At 40.3% G+C, this 22,305-nt stretch overlaps 1 protein-coding gene and 1 long non-coding RNA gene across 3 annotated transcripts in view; both read left to right on the plus strand.

The window, feature by feature from the left end:
* The first annotated feature begins 2,878 nt into the window (after nucleotides 1–2,878).
* On the plus strand, nucleotides 2,879–6,775 carry LOC122574028. Its single transcript, XR_006318873.1, has 3 exons — nucleotides 2,879–3,005; nucleotides 5,163–5,620; nucleotides 6,134–6,775. It is a non-coding gene; the product is annotated as an uncharacterized LOC122574028 (long non-coding RNA).
* A 6,145-nt stretch (nucleotides 6,776–12,920) lies between these two features.
* The window catches only part of LOC122574173 (fez family zinc finger protein 2-like), a 28,661-nt gene continuing 19,276 nt past the window's right edge, over nucleotides 12,921–22,305 (plus strand). The window contains exons 1-3 of one of the 2 annotated variants that reach the window (XM_043741425.1): nucleotides 14,888–14,968; nucleotides 16,193–16,250; nucleotides 18,456–18,554. In XM_043741425.1, coding sequence (XP_043597360.1) covers nucleotides 18,476–18,554 — 79 coding nt within the window. In that variant the 5' untranslated portion in view covers nucleotides 14,888–14,968; nucleotides 16,193–16,250; nucleotides 18,456–18,475. Of the gene's footprint in view, nucleotides 14,969–16,192; nucleotides 16,251–18,455; nucleotides 18,555–22,305 lie in introns of both variants that reach the window. The other variant, XM_043741423.1, reaches the window with a different exon arrangement.

Genomic DNA, 22,305 nt, shown 5'->3' on the forward strand with positions numbered 1-22,305 from the left:
TTCGTTCAGCTCCGGCCGCTCTCATCAATCCTTTCGGCAACAGAATTCGAGGAGGCTGCGTCTATATCCGGCAGTTTGTGTTCACCAGGCTGGTTGGTCCCCGGTGTCTCGTTCATCCTGGTCAGTTAATAACCGTGGTTTGGATCCACGGTCCACTAACGTTGCTGACCACCGTTGCTGACCACCGTGTCTGGTTGGGTTTTCGGGCGAATTATGGAAACACGCCGTTATACGATGCGGCGGCCGATGATAACACAGCGAAACGCGCTCGTTCCTCGTTTTAATTAAGCCCCGGCTCTATTCCCTGTTTTCCAGCCATTTTCAAGATATCGCGTTGATTTCGAAAGATATGCGAAAACTTGTGGCAAGAATGAATTCTAAGCTGGATGCTACCGTTTACGACGGAATAAATCCTTTCTCGGTGTCTTCGGGGAAACCACAAGTTGCCTGAAGGTAGGTATATTTTGGTTTCCACTATAGTCCTTCGTGTTCTTCCTTTTGTTCGTTTTCAGAGCGGTTGTCCAGAGCGTTTCCGGCATGCGTGGAATTGAAACACGAGGTTTTTACATGATCCACCAGTGGACATAGAGCGTGGTCAGCTCAGAATCCCCCCACTAGTCTGGTTTAATTAAGCTTCGTCTAGCTTGCTCGGACAAGATATCGCTCCGGCCGGTTGGTTTTAATGAAATTTCAAGAGAAAGAAATTTGCCACTGGCTGGATTGCCTTATTGTTAGTCCACTTGAAGCGAAGTTTCATTTAGGACTCATGTGTCATCTGTAACGTTTTTGTTAATGGGTGGGACGCTTAATGTATTCGCTGCTATTGATTTGAGTAATGCTATTAATATAACTGTCACATTCTTGCCCTTTTGAGTTTCGAAAGTTAAAGAAAGCGAATATCATGTCGAAGCGGTATTTGTTAAAATAAAGATACTCTTGATAAAACAATTATATACTATATATAGAGATGGATTAGTCGTATTTTAGTAAGTAGGTATAGTATAATTCTTTTTCAGGATCCCTGAAGGAATTACGCTTCAGAAGGATCTTTACAAACAAAAAAATACTTCATTGCTTTATTCTTCATGAATTCTCGTTTCTTTATATTTCTCATTTTCCTCTTTTTCTTAAAATGTTCATATACTATAATAATATTTCGGTTAATTGGCAAATTAGAAGCTATAGGTAATAGACTTATCTTTTTTCATTTTTTTCTATCATTGTTCGGCACATAAAATAATCGGATAACTTGCATCTCGTTTGTGCTTGTGACTCGTAAAATTCCTTGAACGATATTATCTCAATCGTACAAGATTTTGAACCTTTATTCAAAAATATTTTTTCATCTCACACTAAATAAACACACAATATAAAACTACACAAACGTAAAAAATATATCGGTAATATTTTACAGACGTTCTATTGATTTCTTGGTAAGGTACAGCTTGGCAGATGAACGTATCTGCTGGATCGCAAATTTTTCATCCTCGCGCGAAGTGAATCAGTCTCTTCGTTCTCCAGAGCGGAAGCATCGATGCGTGTAACGGGAATTTGATAATGTAGAAGAAGAGAACTCGGGAAAAGGTGAGTAGGATAAAGCGAGAAGGGATAACGTGGTCGTAATATTTTCATAAGAGACCATTCCTTTTTTCTATTACGGTTCTCTGGCTACGAAGCAGGAGGGGAAGTAATTAGCCAGTCGAGCCGCGAGAGTATAGCAGGCTAGTAGTAGTCGCGGCAGGATTCATTTACGAAACATCTGGAGCGACGGGATGCATGCAGTTCCGTTTATTCCGACAATTTCGTTTAAATTAGCTGAACGCGAGCGTTTTTATGTCGACGCCGACCGGTTCACACGTACTCTCCCTTCTTTCTGTTCCCGCGAGTAATCATCCAGATTCGTAAATTACTCGTTGTCCCTCCGCTATTCGTGCGTTCGTTCCTGCAAATCCACTTTGTTTCCGCGCGTTTGTCCAATTGAAATTAAAAACGACGATACGATTAACCGGACGTTACGCCAGCAGCGAGAAGGGGTCACATTCGCTTCGCTCACTCTGTCTTTTTTTATTTTATATTTCTGTTAGCGTTAATCTTTCGGACAAGTAGGTTCCAATAGCTACAGTTAACTCTGTATAAAATAGACTTTTCTTTCTTTTTTTTAATTTTCTTTATGCGATACAATGAAAAATTGTTTAATCAGAGGACGAGGTTAATTTGTGTTAAGTGGCCCATCAAGTGTTAATCAGTGCCACGATTTTTCTTCCCTTTGAAACGTAGCACTCGAGTTTTTTTCGACCCTCCTGCGTCCAGGTGCTCGCTTTTTAATTGACGAGCACGCTGGGGAGACATCGCGCAGACGACGAAGAAAGCTCGAAAAGTTAAGTCGTGGGTTCCGTAAGAGCTCGTCAAACTGCGAATTACCAGCCTTATTATTATAGTCCGCGGTTCTAACGCGCCACTTTTTCTTCGTTCGTCCGCCCTTTTTTCGCGGGGGATGAAAAAGAAGGAAGGAGGGGAAAAAATCCTTCGGATAATAACTCGAGCCCTTTCCATTTATCCAACGGTAGCAGCAGTTATGAAACGTTGGTATTATTTATCGCGAGCCACATCGCGTTTTCGTTCGCGAACAATCGTTTCCTGTTTACCTCGTTCTATTTTCACTAACAAACATAAAAAAAAAAGAAAGAGGGAAAGGAAGAATTAATTGTTGGCATCGCTAAATACAATTTTTTCCATAAATTATGTTAGCGATTCGTTCTTCGACGAAGGACCTCGGGTATATTCCTCAAGGATTTCTTTATTCTTTCAGTTTATCACGCGAGGCCAGCGGAGTTCTGGCTGGGGACAAAAAAATTTAATTAAAACCAAAGCCGCGAGAGGCGAACGCACCGCAAACTCTAGAGAAAACGAGAGAGAGAGAAAGAGAAAGAAAGAGAGAAGGATAAAATGGATTTTCAGCAGATGATGAGATGAACGCGGACGATGAGTGTGCTGTTTCTATCTAGGTGAAAGAATACATACCCTTTTTTCCTGCCTGATTAATCAGAGACTGACGACTAATTAAATTAACGATCGTAACGGCGAATAGAGACGAATGATCGTGAACAAACTAGCCCTCGTCTTCGTCAAAGTCTCGCGATTCGTCCTCGAATCCCTGGTGTACTGCACTAGGTACCCCCGATGGGTATAACCGCACCCCTGTTTGCCACTCACTACCCCTGATTAGCTGGACTTCCTGTCCACGAGCCGTCGCAACAATTCTACCGCAACGTCTACGTATAGAAACCGGCGGTTCAGCGTCGCATACGAGTTTATTCATATATCGTATGCCCACACGTTCGATCCATCGGAGCTTCCAGGGGTTAATGATTGGGCTTGATTGCTCGGCAAACATAGGCGAGCCTCGAATCACCTCCCCTTTGTTCCTCACTCCCTTTAACGTCGTTTACGACTTTGTCCGTTGATTCTATTCCACGTATCATCTCGGGAGTAAAGAGGGTTTCATATTGCAGACAGTTAATATCGACCCTATGATGATACCTTCGCTGGTTAACTCGGTTATTATGGATATCGCGGTTAAGAGACACCGAACTCGGATTTCGTCGTGTCTTTAAAGCCGGGGTATTGTTTAGAAATCTCGAGAGAAGGTTCTTATTCCTTTCTCCACCGTTCGTAGAGGAAAATTCGTAGTTCTAACGGATTCGCGAATTTTACAGGCAACAGCATTCTGATTTTGAGAATAGCTGAAAATTTTTTAATGATTTTAAGGTTTCAAAGCTTTTATACTACTCGTCGCCATTTGCAGAGGGAACTATACATTAGTGACGGATAGCATTGTAAATTTTCTAAATGATTGCTTTCTGATTTTGAGAATATCTAGAATCAAATATTATTTAATGATACAAGATCTCACGATTTTTATATTATTTTTCATCGCTTGCAAAGTAAAACTTGCATTTGCAATAGCGCTGCAAATTAATTGTCTGAATAGTTGTCTTCTAATTCTGAGAATATTTTAAAAAATAATCACACGCACAGTGATTATCAAGAATAAACTTTCATACCGTTTTCAATCACTAGCAAAGAACAATTTGCATTTGCAATATCAATAAAGTTTCCTAATTTTTCTAAACGATTTCTTACTACTTTGAAGAGCGTGTTTGCATCTTCTTCGCCGCTCAACGAGTATACTTTCTTGTTGCATCCACGTTTGACAGACACACGAATAGATGAAGACATTAGTACCTCACTATACTGGCACGAAAACTATCAGGGTCAGTGTAGAGAATATATTACATCATCATCGCGATGTTACATTGTACACGCGCCTTCTTTCTTACGGCATTGCTGTTTAGGAGAAGCGCACGATGGAGAAGGAGACACGAACATAAAGTCAACAACAACGAACGATGATGATGACGAGGATGAGTCAGAGTCGAGATTGAGAATAGCGTCGGGGTTAACTGGCGAAGGAAGTCCGACTTGACCGGCGTCGTTTGACCCTCGAGATTAGTCGATCGTCCGGCGGCAACGACCCATTGATCTGCGATCAATCGGATTCATTGACGCGACTGTTCTAACCGTCGCCATTTTCGCGGCTGTCGAACGTCGACCATCTCTTAAGAAATTGAATTCTTATTCGTCACGGATGACTCAAGTACATCCAGAAGACTTATTCGCAACGCTAATTTTAATTCAAGGTTCATAAAATCCTATTTGTGGTGGTTGATTCTGTTAGCTGCCTCGAAAATCTAATTTCATTCAAATTATCTTGAAATTATTATAAAATTGAAGAGTCAGAATGGTAAACGATGTAAGCACCTAGAAAATGAAATAACATTTTTTAGTATGAAAGAATGTGGCTTCCATTGCAAAATATATAGTACAAAGTATATAGTAATATATATATATAGTACAAGTAGGTGAAAATAAAATAAAAAATCTATTTAAGATATTTCTAGAATAGTGTGCTTTAGCTTCTAGGGCTATCACAAGGTAGAATAGTAAAAGTAAAAGTCGACTATAAAATAGTAAAAGGAAATAGTCGACTATTTCCATCGGAAGAAAAGTACAAATGATACATATAAAACACTGAAAGTCCATAATATTCAAACGATAATGGTAAAATTGACAAAAATTCTTTTTTTGTTTTCTTTTTTTAGAACCTTCATTTCTCTCATTTAGGTCGTTTACCACTTAAAATCCACAGTTATCGAGGTAGTGAGAAGGAGAAGATACCAATGGATGAAATCTTGGTTGGACCACTTGGTCCAGTCGCAACTTTACGCACGAAGTAAATCTCGAATCTCCAGGTTGCGTTATGGCCGCGTCGGGACCGACGCTTTTAGCGGCTCAGGTGGCACCGTCGCCGGATAATATAACGTTATTTTAGTGGAAGCATTCTGCCAGCTAGGTGGCAGAGATTGTAACATCCGATTCTCTGGCTCGTCGCGGAAACTCGGATAAACAACAACCCTCTTACAGCCACCGAGCTGCCGCTTATAGACGCATCGAAATCTCATGAATTTTTTACCGTGATTATGGTAAATCATATCGAGTGTGTTGCTTGAAGTTGGACGATCATCGCGTGGCAGAACTTATCACGAATATTTTCGAACAGGTATCTGTTGGTTTTTCAACTTTCTAGTCTTTCAAGTATATTCACTTTCGCAACCTTTCACTTTTGAATAGATGATCATTCCTTAATACTAAAATTACCGAACATGTCAAGGTGATGATAAAGACCTGTATTTACATTGTAAAAATTAATGTTGATTTTTATTGGCATAGAAACGTGATTTTATATATAGTCACGCACAGAGTCTTTCTACATCTTGCAAAAATGTAATTTTTGTTTAAAGAAAGTGCTCACTAACTTTTTAGTGAAATAATATCACCTCTTTTTGTAAAACGATGGCATGTTATGTTGATTTTATTTTCCAATAATATCTTACTTTAAAAATATGTGTATTCATTCAATATTTTTATTTAATTACTTGAATATGGTTTATTTAGTTATATGTCGCAAGTCGATATAATTTTTGTATCAAACTTGAAATTAAATATCATCCAGACATCGATACATCACAAAATTCGTTCCACATATTTCAATATTATGTTTTATTAATTTTAGGGTCAAGAACGAAGGATAGACAAATATTTTCTGGCAACATTTCGCGAGTCAAGCTGCCAGTACTTGGTAAGCTCACTGTTGAAATCGCTGGAAAGGAAATTTTCGGCTGTGTATCCCGCAGGCGAACGGGATGTCTCGGTTCCCACAAGTTCGCATATCCTCATGACGATGATCTTATTTGAATCTAGAGAATCCTTTACTCCTCTTTGCCGTTGTCTTTCACTTTAAATACGGAGAACAGAGCTTCCGCTTCGTCTGTGAGTCCTTGTATGGGTGAAGACGTGCGTCAGAGATAGAAGATCGAGCGTAAGGGTAGTCTTTGATATGCTGACGTCGATATTATCAATTCAGATGAGGAAGGGAGGTACAGTCGTTTGGTAAAACTGCGTTTGATCTGGTTCACTCTGCCACGTGTACACGGATACACAGTATACTTAGAGATATGCACGTTGTGTCAGAGACAGCCGTGGGCATTTTGCATCAACTTAGAGGATTCGACAGTGAATTATCGTCGTGTCTTTTCTATTTAATTCACTGGTCCATAATTGCAATTTTAATAACGTTCCAGGCAAGATCTGGCTACGTGTTGTTGAGACATCTTATAGACTCTTAATAAACGTGTAAAATTCAACAGAATCCCAAAGTTTTGTGATGAAAGCACAAAATCTCAATGTTTAATTAACACAATGTCGCTTCCCACGATTCCAGACTTTTCATTATAAATAGTGCAACCATAATTTATCACGATTATTGAAGATCACATTCAGAAGACTAAGAGTGAGATATGAAATAAAACGAGTGAATGAATGATGAAACGACTTCCAAAGATTCACAGAGCAACTCAGAGAATATCTGGCATCGTCTAAAAATTATTTCTAATTAAATATACCAATAAAGTCTTCCTTCGTCCCTGCTAAATTTAGCTCGTTTACTTTCCCGCCGATTATCCGCTTTTCCGGAGCAACGAATTTCCACGAACGTAAAATAGCCATATCGCGACGTGTACGCTTATAAAAATTAATCATTTTGCCCGGTTTCCTAATTCCTGCCTCAACGGGGGTCGACTCGCATTCAATTGGTTTGTATGGGCATTGCTCGAGGCTGAGCGGTCCAACAGTCAAAGTGAGTCTTTAGGTGACAGAGCGAGTCATGCGGGTTTTCACTTTGGGCTTCCTACCGAGCGAGACTAACCCCCGAAGTGCTTCGTAACTAATACTCTCTCCTTTTCTTTCTTTCCTATCTTCCTTCTTTGTTTCGCCGGCGAGTCGATCTTCTTCTACGTTCATAGTTCGTTCCGACTGTCGTGTATAACCCAATAATCATTTAATTCCGGCAGTCGTACGCGCAGCGCTTGGCGCCAAGTCAATCTAAGCCAACCGGATATGCCTCTCTCGTCTGCTTCGTTCAGCCACTGACGTAATCCCGAAGTTTAGGAGCGAACGAGGAGGACGTCCCTTTCGCCAATTACGAACTGTTGTCCCCTGCTAGAAATTTCGGGAAGATTTCAATAGCGTTGGACGAACAAGTCGAAGTAAGAAGCGTTAAACCCTTCCTCGTTTCTGAGATATCGTTCATACAATGTTGACTATCCAATATTGAAAAAAAATCATATTTTTCCTTACAGTGCGGAGGAGCAACTACATCATCGATTAAGATTATTTTTATATTTGCTTCGTGAAGAGAAGAATCCTTAACTGTTTTATAAACCGTATCCGACACTGAGGAAATCGCATCTTTCCGTTGCAGCATCGATTAAAATTATTTTCAGACTCACTTCGTAAAGTAGAGAAAGTTTAAGCGTTTCATAAACCGTATTTAAATATCGTTGCATTATTTTTAGTTTATCAGTGCGTTCATATTGCAGTGATTGTCGATTTATTAACAATTAAAATCCAACATGTTGCTTCGTATCGAATCATTATAACGCAATAGGAAGCATTAAGTCATGAAGTCGTGGGTCGATTAGATTTTCATAGAAGGTATCCCTTTTCGAAGGCACGGCTTGACTCACGTATGATGGGAGCTGGCATATGGTACGACGTGATGCACAATTTCTACCGTGAAGGAAAGAGAACTGCAATGATCGTCGATGGAAGTGAAAAAGAGAGGGGAACAGTTAACGCGGGACAAACGAGCGTGACCAGGGTCGGGGCCCCGTACGTACACGTATGGGAACTTTCACGGTAAATTTCGACGGGCTATGTAATCCCCTATAATGTACAGACATATGCACCGACGAATACAGCCACCCTCGTGGATCCCTGTGGACTGATATTTAGGGCTGATATTCATTAACAGTTTCACGCCAGACTACGAAGGAGGAAAAGAGAGCTGGTGGAAGATGAAGAGAGACGAATAGGGTCGACCTGGCTGACGTTCTCGATGATAACTGTTCAAAAGGGTACTTCGATACCCCATAACGTTACTCTCCCTCTGGTGTGATCTATGATTTCGTCTCGGAGCAGAGAGAATCCAGATTGAGATATTTTGCAGCATTAATCACGGGAGTCGCTGAGATCGTTTAGGATTTATTAACATAGAGGCGTGTCTGGTTCATTTAGATTCAAACAAAAAGTGATGATCTTTGCTAGTAGAAAATATTTCAAGAATTTACTGTTATTGTACGTCACGATCTTCTCGATATGAATCTTTTCCGCTGACCTTCCTTTTTGTCGCTTCAACGCTATTGGATCTGCAGGTCAGAAAAAGTATCAGTCCTTAACCCAGGTATGCTTGAATTTTTTAATTGTTTTGCAAAATAATGCCAAATTTCTCTACTAGCGGACTAAATTAAATTCATTTATTAAATTTGTGTACTGTTCTTAACTTAATATCGCAACTTAAGTAATTTTCAAAATGCGGTTATCCGTTCGAAAAATTGCGAAATATAATAGGATTATTCTATTGGAAGGACAATAGGCATATCCGAATTAATAGACCAATTTATATCTCAGTGGAATATATCAGTGTAGTTCAATAGAACAAATATTCTATGTACAAATATTCTACGCGAGACACCCAATCACTGCAACTGCAAATATCGAAGAAGAAAGAGCAAAGTGGAATACAGTGACACGTGACCGAATCGTTCGAGATACGTAGTCTAGGTCGAGCTGGAGTGTTTTTACCGACGAGCAAATCCGCGATTAGGCGTAGTAATAACTATTTTGTTTATATGTCACAGTAACCCAGCAAGGAGATAATGATTTTTCGCCCGTGACGATGACATGGTAGAAGCTTTGTTCCGTGAGTATCGTCGTGCAAGGCTGACGAAAGCGTCTCGAGCGAAAACTCCGCGTAGTCAGACTGTTTTCGTCTGGGAGAACAGAACAACGGCCTTGCCGTGATCAATGACTCCAGTATTTAATTGATCCCTGTGCACGACTTGTCTGTGAATGTATTCGACGTCGAGGATCCATCGATCTTCGCGGATTTAAATCGCGAACCCGTTCCATCGTTCGCTCGAAGATTAGATAAGAGTGCGGCGATTCGAAGAAGCATCGAGTGCGCTAATGCACTCGTAATGTTGTTGACATTATTCTCTGGTTATGCAGCCTCGATCGAAAGACGTCAATTAACAGTTTCGAAATTGTTTCACCTGCGCCCGGTAGCCTTCAAAGTTTTTAATCTTCCGGACGTGCATCGACGTTCTTTAGCTTAGTTAGTTAACGCTGTATATATATATATATATAATATATATAAATTTCATTCGTTTCGATAAGTCTAGCGTCCGATAAACAAAGTCTTACGCTTTATCAGAAGGGATCAGAATGTTTTTGAACGGATGAAAAATATCGGAACAAGGGCGTAATCGAATCGAAATCAGCGATTGTTCGATCCACTAGTGCAAGATTCGTCAAGATCCGGATTAATCGGTTTCAATTAGACCAATTCTTCCCAATTACGACGTATCTGTTTCCAGATAGCGAATGCTTACTGTAAAACGATCGTTCGCCTACCCGCAGGGGTCCATCTGCTTGCCTCTCTTTTTCCATCTTTTTTCATACGTAATCCTTCGATTGTGTGCTCGCGTCTACCCACATACCAGCGTGTGGTTGTTTTACGAACGAGTAATATCATCTCGAATTATATCGTTCATCGCTGTGGTAGACGTGTTTCACGTATCGTTTTCTGTCCAGCGTGGCACGGTGTAGCGATAACCATCACCCACATCCCCCAATTGGTAAAGACAATCGCTAATATGTTTTCTCCTCGATTGAGGAGTGAGTCATTCCTCGTGTACGTCCTCCCGTCTGCCTCTCGAGGAGAGGATACGAGCGTGAGCCTACTATAATACCGGCGAAACAATTGTTCGACGGGACAATCAAGTGTTAAATTCGTGGCGCCAGCCACTCGTCTCCTGTATCCGGCGCATTGAACTACTTTGTCAAGGTAGATACGCGATTTGCTCCCTCACAGTATTCCTAAAGTTTTAGGATTTTTTAAACAGATGATCAATTATTAAGTCGTCCGATAAATATATAATCTGAAGATCTAAGATTATGCATTTTTAGGAAACTTAAATGTTAGAGATAACGTAAAATATCCAAAGCTAAGCTTAGAGGATGAAACAAACCTTCATGTCCTACAGAAATTCTGAGAACTGAATTTAAAGCACTTTTAACTCTCTCAGTGGGAACGTAAAGTATTTTTCCAAGAAATACTTCTTATGAATTTCTAAACCTTTATGAATACATATACTAACATATCTTAATATTTAAAAGTATCGCTTTCCCTCTGAATTCCTCATTCGTTTTCCCTTAAAATACATAACCAAGAAATCACATTATCTATGCTATGCTCTAATTGCTTAATAAGAAATGTATTGACCATGTGAATATTTTAACAAGCGATTAATAATTAATTTGTAATTCTTACTGCGCCAAAATTGTATCAGCGCAAGTCAGAAAATGACTGGTTAATAAAAAATACCGCAAAGAACTGATAACGATATATGAGAAACTCGAGCGTAATTTGAACGTACTTTCGTTTTGTTTCAATTGATTTTGCATCCACGATATGCATCCACTTTACAAGTAATACTGCAAATCAGTTTGATGGATTCAAGGCTGCGCGTCTAGAGACAATACTTGACGCGATTCGACGAGGAGAAACGTGACAGTGTGAGGCATACTCGACGCCCGTCTCACCGCTCGTGGATGTCCATTTGTGTGCTGACGGATTAAGTTATCTTACAGCCTGTAAATCACGTCCGGTATATACTTGAACAAACAAACGTATAGGCAGGTTCGGATGAGAGCTGTGTGTGAAGCGTACCGATGAATAAGAAGACCGATAAAGTATCTTGAAAACCGATCGATGTTTAATATGCTCCTGATATCCACACATTTTTGAGTAAAATAAATTCAATTTCTACAAATCATTTCTTCTCACTCCATTCCTTCACTCGCAATCATAAAAAAGTTTGTCAGAATCTGTCTCAAAAATTACTCGAATTCCTCTTCTCATTTTAACTCGCGTAAATTTTTTAACACACCGTCTGTGTGTTTTTAAGAAAACGATTCCTTTTTCAACCATCGCGACAACCAAGTCTCGTAATACTGTCTGAGACATTTTTACCCCATTTTCTACCCTATCCCATTCTGCCCGATTCCTCGAAGCGTGGCTCGAGAGGACACCGCTCGTTCGCACGGTCTCGTTTCCAGTCGAGAGTTTTCCTATTTTCGCGGTAAGAGAGTAAGCAATTTTCTCTGAGAAGATAGAACGAGTTTGGGGCCACCCTCTGATACTTCGGGGAGAACACGCCGCGACAAGATGCGAGTGAGTGAGTATGATTGATGCGATTTGTCGTTCTCTTCTTACGCTCAACATCTCGTCCCGGTTTCTAGTTACGCCCCTGACGACACTTCTTTCGTCTACGGGGCATATCTTGCTTGGGAACGAACGTTTTACCATAGTTCAATTCGTGAATAGTTGAAAGAATGTTATTACGTTCCGACAGTGTCGTGGTTATCTTCTTTGGTGGCACTGATATCACATCGATGATTCACCGAATGCATATTAGTTAAACTTAAGACGTCTAAATATTTTTATAAAAGGTGTGGAATTTGTGTCTGAGGTGTATGGTAAGTTTGTTTGCACTTTCTTTATGCATAACTTCATTACATAAAATTTACTTCATCGATGATTTTGTTTGTATTATGCATAGCATGTGGATTAAGTAATTTCTCACTCCATTTATTGCAACTTCCATTTACGTGTATTTTTACATTCTTTAGATTATTTATTGATTCCTGTGATCAATATTTTTCAAATCCTTGAAAAATTAATATTACATATTGGGCAGATACAGAAGCTAAGGATTTTGTAGATATTACTATAAGTACGAAAAGTCTGGGTTTCTAAGTGTTATATTTTATGTTTTTAATAATTGAAGAAAGATAGGTTTATAGCTTATATTTGTAATATTTACACTGGCAACAGAGTTGTTCGCCGTAGAACAATTGTGAGAATAGAAGTGGTACAAAAATTGTGAATTATTTTAATTTTATCATCAAATTTACCTGTGTGCGAGAAAGAGAGAGGGGCGAGAATCTCCCTCCGGAGACCTTAGTATTGAAATCTATTTAAAGAAATTCACGCGTAACTAAATGATTTTTCGAAGTACGTGTTTATGGAAGGAAAGAAATTGTGCGTGGAAAATTCTTCTGCAGATAATCTGTTCTGTGAATAGACCGCAATAAAAGATGAACGTCGTAATCACTTAAGCTATAATGGATCGTCTTGGACGGATGTGTGCTGTCGTTCGATGCGACTCGTCAGTTATAGATCCAGAACGAAATACACAGTGCGTAACTCGGCGAAATTTCGATAAAAAGTGTCGCAGAAAAATGGTTTTGCAACGTGTCTTAAAAGAAGGAGTATTAGTGAGACGAAAGTAAAACGACAGGTAAATGTTCAAATTCATTCCCAGAGAAAATCAAATCCTTTAAATCCCCGAATCATCGATAATCTGGTTCTTAGTCTGTTTTCATATGTTCTTATCGAGTCAACAAAAGGAATTAATGCGGTGTGATTGATGCAACATAACGACGTAGTTTCGTACTTTTTGTTCTTGCTCGTACCTTACATATAAGCATTGATACTACACGACCGATTCAGGAACTCTAGGTCAACTATACAACTAGAGAGTCAAAGCTTAAACACTAAATCTATCGCTTATCGATCACAAAATCCCGGTGAATCTCACGTCAGAAGTTTTATATCTTTATCTATCCAGATAACGAAACATTCTAAAAAAACAAACACGGTCGACGAGTCGGAGTAATAAATCCGCTTCAAGCAACCCCTGGAGCGAGTTCTCCGCAACTATCTGTCGTCTTTAACGCATGTAGGTTTGCCCAGAATTCAGCAAATACGAATACCGCGGCATGCAGGAAGCGTACAGGAAACGTCTACACGGCGCATTTACTTCCGGCTGTGTAGGAAGAGCGCGCACAAATATCAATCAGTGGAGTCAAGAGTAGAATCAGGGTGGCCGAGTGGTTCCACATAATGCTGCAACCGGAGGTGAGAGTTGCACACCTTGTCTCGTGTCCATTCGCCACTGGCTCTGTACACAAACACACGACACCGTACCGGTTCATATACGTATCTTGACGCAACACAGCATCACCCACACGATCACCTGGAAAACGAATAAACATATCCACCCGTAGTGCCTACGCACGCATACACACAGCAGAGAAAATAACGTGTGTTAGTGGTTGGTAGCGTGCGGTGGCATCAGCTCTGGGGAATCGTCGTTTCGCTTGTGTACGCCTCGTGATATCCAAAGCGTGCGTCAGTGTGCGTGATCAGGGCCATGGTGAGTGGTTTCGTGGGGGTGGAGTAGGGAAGAAGAAGGCGTGCCTTGGAGGCGGAGTCTCCATCGAAAATCCCGGCATGCATCCAACATCTGTGTGGGTGTTCCTGCCTGTAGTGTCTCACTATCTTTCTCAGTCGTACTGCAGTGGATGATCAAGCTCGTGTGCGGTCTCTCCCCTCTCTTTCTCGCAGTCTAACTCACGACTTTCGTCCGTCATCGCATGGGAGTTCCTCCACTATCAGACCCGTTAACAGCAGTCGGCGTCGAGGCACCCGCTATAACGTCTCTCACATCCCCGGGTGCTGGTGCTCGCCGTTCCTGACCTGTCCGGCCGATGGGCCGCACGGAAATCAGTGTCCTCGACAGCCGGAAGCTCGTTCCTTCTATACGTGTATCGTTATCCAACGAGCATCCCTTACAAGCGATTGGCATTGTCATCGACCGAACATTGTCAGTTTTAAGCATTTGACGTATTGCAAGAACCTACGTCGGAGTTACTGGAGCAAATTTCTTCCTGAAGGCTGTTCATACTTCCGAGGTTGAAGATTCATACTTCATGGAAAGGGATGATTTTTGGAGATCGTTGAAGAGGCACAGTGTCGGTGAGAAGGTTTATTCGAGCAGTCTACGGAGCGGCGTGTATTATTGTTCGTTGCTGTAATAATAATAAAAGAAAAGATAAGGGTGCGTGGTTCGCTGACACCCCGTGGTGGTGCAACACGCTCCTTGAACGAGGGGCGGATGTCGTGTACAGTGAAGAGAGGATTGTTGTAAAGATTAGTGATCGAACTTTCCGAGCACGATGATGGAAGTGCAGCAGCAGCACTCGCCTGTAGGGGTGGGTCCTCTGGACTTTTCACGCAGGGGTGTCGCGGAGGCGTCCGCTTTTCGTGTTGTAAAGCCGAAACAGTCGGCATCCTCGCTGGTGCATCAGCAAGCATTGTCGCCGGAAACCAATAACAACGAGAATCTTCAGGAGAACCCGCAAATTCCTGTGGAAGCTGAAGGTAAGATCTTTCATTCATAATTGACGCTCCAATTTTTTCATTCAGTGATTCAACCCTTAAATTAACGAGAGGTCAGGATTTTTCAAATTGATAGAGGGAAGAATTTTTTAAATTGATAATAGTATCGAGTAAAAAGAATTATGAGACAATAGGTTAATGTGTAGATATAATATTTGTCGTTTCAATGATCATCAAATTGAATTAGAATTATCGTGCGGTTTCAAATCGCAGTTTCGTCAGCGTTCAACCCCATTAAATTAGAATTTCTGTTTCTGATCTAGTGACACAATATCTAACGAGACTCGATCTTCGATACTCCCATTATCTGTCGTTCCCTATAAACGGACAGAAAGCGTGCAATTATCATCGATTCCAAACACGAGTTTAGGTTCAATCCGCCCGTCACAAACGATCGTTGAAATTCAGTAACTAAGATCTGCGTTAAAACACTTTGTACGCTAAAGAGAAAATTTTTAGGAACGAGAAATAATGATTCTAAGCCGGTAAATTCTAGATTAAACGTAAAGCACAAAATTACATTTCTCTCAACCGCGTCAAACGAGTTCTCCATTCGGTCCATTCGTTCAAGGATACTAAAATCTACGTTGTAGAAGACCTTGTGCAACAAGAGATACAAAAAAAAAGAAAAAGAAGGTCCCAGCTCAATAAATAGAGCTTAAAATTAAAACTAAACACAGACCGTGGAATTACGTTTCCTTCAATCACATCAAATCTGCTCCCCATTCGCTAGAATCTATCAAATACATTCAAAGGTAGATGCAATTTGCATTCAAACACCTGTACACTATAAAACAAAATTTCTAAAAAGAACGAATAATCGGTGGTAGATTCTGAAATGAAACTCAGATCGCAAAATTACAATTTCCCTTAACCGCATCAAGCGCACCCCGATCATTTCTGCATTCCTCTCGCGGGTTCGCGTCTCACCCCTGACATTCATCCCGTTGTCGCCTGTCATCATGCTATCTATTACCTGCCTATTATCTCTGCACCGTGCCGTTTACGCCCTTGAATTCGCGCCGACACCTGAGCTGGCTCTCCGCGCGTGTGCACGCGTGTACGTATACGCACGTTTGCCCGGTGCGTACACGGATCGGGACTCGACTCTCCACCACTTGTTCTCCGTGGCAAATGCATGTACACGCGCACGCTCCAATGTATATCTCTCTACTATCATGTACGAATAGTTGTTTCTATGTGTAGGTGCGTGCGTGGGCGCATGCAGGTGCGTAAAGGGCACGCAAGAACGGTCGTTCAACAGGTGAGAGGGGATGAACAGGCATTAGACGACTACCTTTACTAATACTGCTAATCAGGCTAACAGCTAACGCAATAATATCAAGCTGGTAATGTGTAGGAATTGGCTTAAACGGTTTATGCGATAATTGCCAGGTGATGGGCAGGAGAGGGCTTCTTCTCCTTAAGGGTAGCATGCTTGGTGTCTCATTTACAGGATAAGCTTTAAGGGGGTGGTGACGAAGGTTGAGACACTTCGATTCATTCGGTTATCGTTCTTGTTTACTAAATCGCCTTTATTCCAATGTAATTATTGTCTGATTAAATAAACTCTTGTGGATCGAATCTATTTGCATGTATCTGAACGTAACATTCTACTATATGAACGACGAATTGTCGGTAGCTTAACTATATAGGTAATTATAGGCAGAGGATCAGTTTAACTTTAATAATAAATACGCGAACGATACACTAAATGATCTGTTTTTTAACTTGGGATGAGTGTAGGTAGTTTTTTTGTGGTTGGACTGTAACTATCTTATTCAAGAGAAATTTTCTTCATAGTCGAGAAACAGGTCGAATAATTCCTAGATCAACAAGTAAATTGTTTCCTCAAGAATGGGATACCTAAAAGCCATTGTCCTTTTGAACAAATAAAGGCAGGCGTAATCCTATTCACATAGTGTAATTCACATGTTTCTTAGAACTGAAAAACAGGTAGATAGACCAAGGCTGGATTAGCTCTAAAATTTACCAAGTCAATCAGAAAGTAAATTGTTATTTCAAAAACATTACAACTAAATATTATTAAACCAAAATCGATATTAAAGTGATCTTAGTATACACAAATGTTGCTAATAATAGAAAAACGGTTAGACAATCCAAAGATAGGGCAGTTCTGTAAGATTTACCAAGTGAATCGACGAACAGCTTGTTTTTTTAGAAACAGGAGATCTAAGAGTCTAGAAGGTATCGATTGCAGCTTGTTCAAACAAAAATCTATCCCGCGGCCCCTAAGCTGGTTCAGCGCGAGTACCGTACGCAGGTGGGTCCCCGCAAACCGTCCCCAAGATTTTCCTTCGGAAATCACGCTATAGGATTTACCGTTTGTAGATTTACGAGCGAACGATAGCTCGAAAGAGGCAACACGCAGGATAAGCGTCGCACGAACAAACGCAAACGATATCGCCGATGCTCACGGGCAACAAACACGCATTACCTGCGCAGTGTGTACACACACAGTATCGATGTTGGTTTATACACTTCTAACCGCCTGGTCATCTTATCTCGACCGCGTGGTGTGCCCGCTTTATAGGAAAATATGATTTATTTCTGATAATCCTGCGAGAATGAGATAGCCTTTGCGGCGTGGCGTGCTAATCTTTCACCGCTATCTGAGATTATCCCGACCTGTACTATATTGCCCGGATTACGGATTTCATTCCTTCTTTCTTGCTGCTTTTCCTTCTCTTTCATTTTTTTTTCTTTTCTCTTGATACGTGCATACCGTGTATCGACGGTTGATTTCAGACCGTTAGCCGGCCAAGAAAGCGCAGTTTTATTCCAAGAAGCACGCAATAACAAAATCCAATTTTGATAAGTTGGCTGATTGCCCGTTGGCATTAAATCTAACGTCTCGGCTGAGTTTCCAGGATTATCCCGAAGCTAATTGTAGAATTCCTTTCTTTCTAGTAGATGATTGAGGAGATCTATTTATAATTTGCTACACGTGAAAGAAAATTTTAGGTCGTCGCGTACTTTGATTCGATCTAGTATATAGTCGATAACGTGAGATTGCAGTCGATGGTGCAAAGTTCGAATTCCAGTACGCTACCGGTTTGTCGATCAAAAAGACCGGGGGGAAATGAATGGCGGACGTTCGTGGATAGGAATGCAGCCACGGAGAAAAGAGAGCGAATAATGGCCAGGGCAAGGTTGATAAATAGAGAAGGGTCTCCCTCCTTTCTAATAAAGACGCTCTTGTCGAGGGGTTGATCTTTCGTACAGCCAGGGAATACCAAATTTGTCAGAGCTGAAGACGTCGGTTCACCGTTAGCGGCTGCTCCGGCGACGCGAATAATGATGCATGAACGATTCAGAAATATGCTCCATCCTTTCTTTTTCTCCTCTGGTTTTCCTACGTATTCTCACCAGGATTTCACGTAACATTGAGTCGAACTCCATATCTCTAGTGGCAGCATATTTCACGGCGTTCTTTTTCTGCTTTCAGGAGGATGCAACGTTCGTTTAATGTTCCCCAGACTGTGGGCTCCTTTCGGAAATGCTACCGAGGTCACGAACCTACCCCCTCTGCCCAAAAGTCATTCAGGTACGTGCAATCTCATTGATAGTTTCGAGGGTAATTGGAACAGATCTTACGTTAATTTACTTTACGTAGGATTAAAAGATATGAATGTTGTCTAGCCAATTTTCGAATAATTAGCACATATCGCTGCAATATCAGATAAGAGATAAGTTTAAAGCTTCCTGATTTCGCAGATCGCAATATAGGCGACTCGTGTCACAATATAGAAATTAATTTAGTGATTAATTTTAGAATGAATAGAATTAGCCAGCGATACATTTTAATTATCTCAAACATTAAATTTAAAGATTTATTTATTACATTTTTACATAATTTAACTGTAAATGTACAAATATTTCCTATGCATACATAAACAATAGATTGCTTTTCGAAAAGAAGTAAAAATGTCAAATTTATTTAACATTCCGTGGTGTAGTGTTTAATCATATTCTGTGAGTACTGTAAAAATTTTCATTGCGATATGTGAGTTGATATTATGAAGAAAACATTTAATGGAGGGTTTCACTGTATTATCCATATAAAAAAGCAGTGGGCGTCCATTTTGACCAGGAAATTACAAATTCGTTCGGTTTAATGGTGTTTTAATACGTCAAAGAGCCAGCTCCGAAGAAGGTGTAGATGGGCGGCCTGTTGCCCCGTTCAGCTTCCTCCTCTGCCCGGATGACGAGTAGTAGTTTTTATTTGTCGATCGTTAAGAACGACCGGTCGTCCGATGATTGGGATAAATGGTAGCACGCGTCATACCGCGGAGGGACATCGGCCCTTCTAACTCCTGCCGTCCCAATTGGAGCAGATTAGAGGCGCAGTACAGGGATTCGGGCCGTCGGCCCCTTTGTACTCGTACATCGGTCGGCATCTCAGTTCTACCTACCCTGAATTAGTAACATCTTGTCATGTTAAACGCTCGTGCATATAGCTCATCCTCTCTTCCGACTCCTTGGTGCACGTGGCCATTCATTACGTTGCGTCCACCTAGATAATCTTCAGAATGATCGACTAAGTCATTCAGCTGCGAGACTTCCTTGCTTCTTTAAAACGAAGACGTCTGTTCAGTAATTTATAAGAAACTCGTAAAAGAAGACTCATAGAGTGAGAATTAAGCAATTCATTGAAGTATTATTTTCTAATATTTTAAACATTTTCGGTCGTAATACTCGAATTGTTTGTTCACCTGGGCACGTTCGAAGTAGATAAGACAGTCAGAATCAGGCTTTTACGGATAAACGTGTCTTTAATTACAAATTCATACTAATCAAACAAGAGACAGGTTTGATTAATCGTCGAGATCGGTACACCGTGTTGAAAATCGTATCGTATACGAGTATAATGCATCGTTAACATAGTGATCGAACAGCTTCGATGATTTATTTCTTACAATCTGAACCATTCTTTATTGCGTCTTTCATCTCATAGTCAGAGATTTTAATCGATGTCCAGATACCCTCACGATGTTCTTTATTTTCTCCCTCGTGTTTCGTATGATATTTCAGATCTTGCTACTGAAAGGCAGTCAAGGATTAGATTTAAATAGGTAGTGACCCGAGGATGAAAGAATCATTTTTGAAAACCCACATCTTCCTGTCATTTGGGTTCATTGATGGCGGTCTTTGTCATATAAAAGTCGTAGTTTCTTTCGATACGTTGGTAGGCAGGACGGAAGGGGTTTGAAAACGGTGAAGTGTGTAACGGCTTTAATAGCGGCAGATCGCTACGCAGTAAACGACTGACGGACGACAGAAGATTAAAGTTGGCCGTTAACTCGATCTAATTGTTCCCCCGGCTTGGCCTTCCTTTATTAATCCACGTCCACAAGCATCTTCGGCATCGCCATCATTGTCATCCCTTGTCACGAGCCTCCTTCTTGATGCTACTTGCGGATCCATTGTTGCGTCTCTGTAAATTATCTTGCAACTTCCAGACAAATCGTGACCACGGCTAGTGCGACCAAACGATTGAATTCCTTGGAATGATATTCGCAAAATTATGACAATCATGATTTCCCTGTCAATCATTTCAAAATAATTTATACTTAAACATAACGATTTATAATTTAAGGAAATACAATTGTTCTGCGATATAAATACAGAAACACTTGTGACGATAGTATTTTGTTCATAAAAAATTAGTTACAATTTCGTTTCGTTAAAAAACGTTCAGATGTATTAAAGAAAATCTGAGAATGCTATAGTATCCTTATGCTTCCTTTGAAAGAGGCAAACAACGACAAGGATCATTTTTGTTACGAACCTTTCAATTTATATTAAAAGATGCGAAGATGATTTCATAAAAATATTAAGAATTATTTGGAGAAAATTACATATCACAAAACTATCTATCGATTTCGTGTCCTATCTCCTTTGAATCAAGAAACGGGAATCAAAATTTCAACAGTTACTTCTTCCAGTTTCTCCATTTCTCTATTTCAGTGCGTTATAAAATTTCGATCAGAGGCGTTCTCGTAAAAGAATAACTTCGTTGGATGCGTTTCTAGAATTTTTTGCTTCGGCTCGCGCGCGCGTCGCGCTCTCGAATAGAAACGTAGCTGGCGGAAACGTGAAGCGAATCCTCCATGAGCTACCAGATGTATATGTACGTTCACGTAAATACGCGTGTTGAGGCGTGCAAGCGTATGCAAGCACTGCCGAACCCGGACCAAAGTAACCCATCTGCCGGACGGTTGCCACGATGGTGACGGTTTTTCTCGCCGGCTTGCACCGTCGGTTTTTACCGCATTCCAGCAGGGCCAGACGTGGCATTTGCGTAAGCAGTTCTTCCTATCTTGCCCCGAGTCACCATCTGTCCGGACTTCCTCTACCTTTTTCTTTTCGCTTTTGCCCCAGACTCGTCTTCTACCCTTTGCTTCGCGTCGATTATTGCCACTCTCGCCTTCTTCGGCTGCTCTCAGTTTCATTCGACTTTTTTCGACCATATCCCGTTCAGATACTTAGGGTTTTATGAGAGATTTTATAGACTGTGTTCTGAGATCATAAAGGTTCCGTTTATTTAGTTTGTCCTCGTGTTAATTCGATTAAATCAGAATTATCGATAGAATCTATAGTTGATAAAAAATATATAGAATTGAAAATTAGCCATTTGTAACCATAATCGGGCATACATACATATAAACGTTCACCTGGATTAACGTAATCAGATGCAAATTAAAAACGAATTATAACATCAATAATGCCGTTGGCATACGAAAATTAAAGCTATATCTTTAAATTTCTCAAAACGGATTTATTAGACTTGTATCTGTTCTGGAATGTTCCTCAACTCATCGATTCAATTACACTCGTCTATCATTTTAAGCATTTAATAATAACTTAATCCGATATTTCCGACAATTGCAACTTCTGTTATTGATAAAACAGTATTAAGTAATCTAAATTGATTTATTTATCTGTCTCTTATCGAATACGATGAATAAGCGAAATATAATCGAGCAGATTTTCGTCTTTCCATATGAGCAGTTCAGGAGAAAAACATGACCAACCATATTTTTTTATCTTTTACGGAAGATTAATCATAAATTTAATTCGTTGCTATACATTTTACTAAAGTTGTCTTTTTAATTGGTTTTGGAGCTGATCATCTATTATTCCGACCTCTTTATAATCTTCAAAATATTTATTGTTATAATATTAAAGCATTAAAGATATTAAAACGTTGCTCTTCACCTTGATAGTTGTATGTTTGGATTTTACAAAATTTATCATAGTTTGTATTCATTTTCAGCTTCCATATCAAAATACTC

This window comes from Bombus pyrosoma, linkage group LG13 (genome assembly GCF_014825855.1).
Source record: "Bombus pyrosoma isolate SC7728 linkage group LG13, ASM1482585v1, whole genome shotgun sequence".
Taxonomy (NCBI): domain Eukaryota; kingdom Metazoa; phylum Arthropoda; class Insecta; order Hymenoptera; family Apidae; genus Bombus; species Bombus pyrosoma.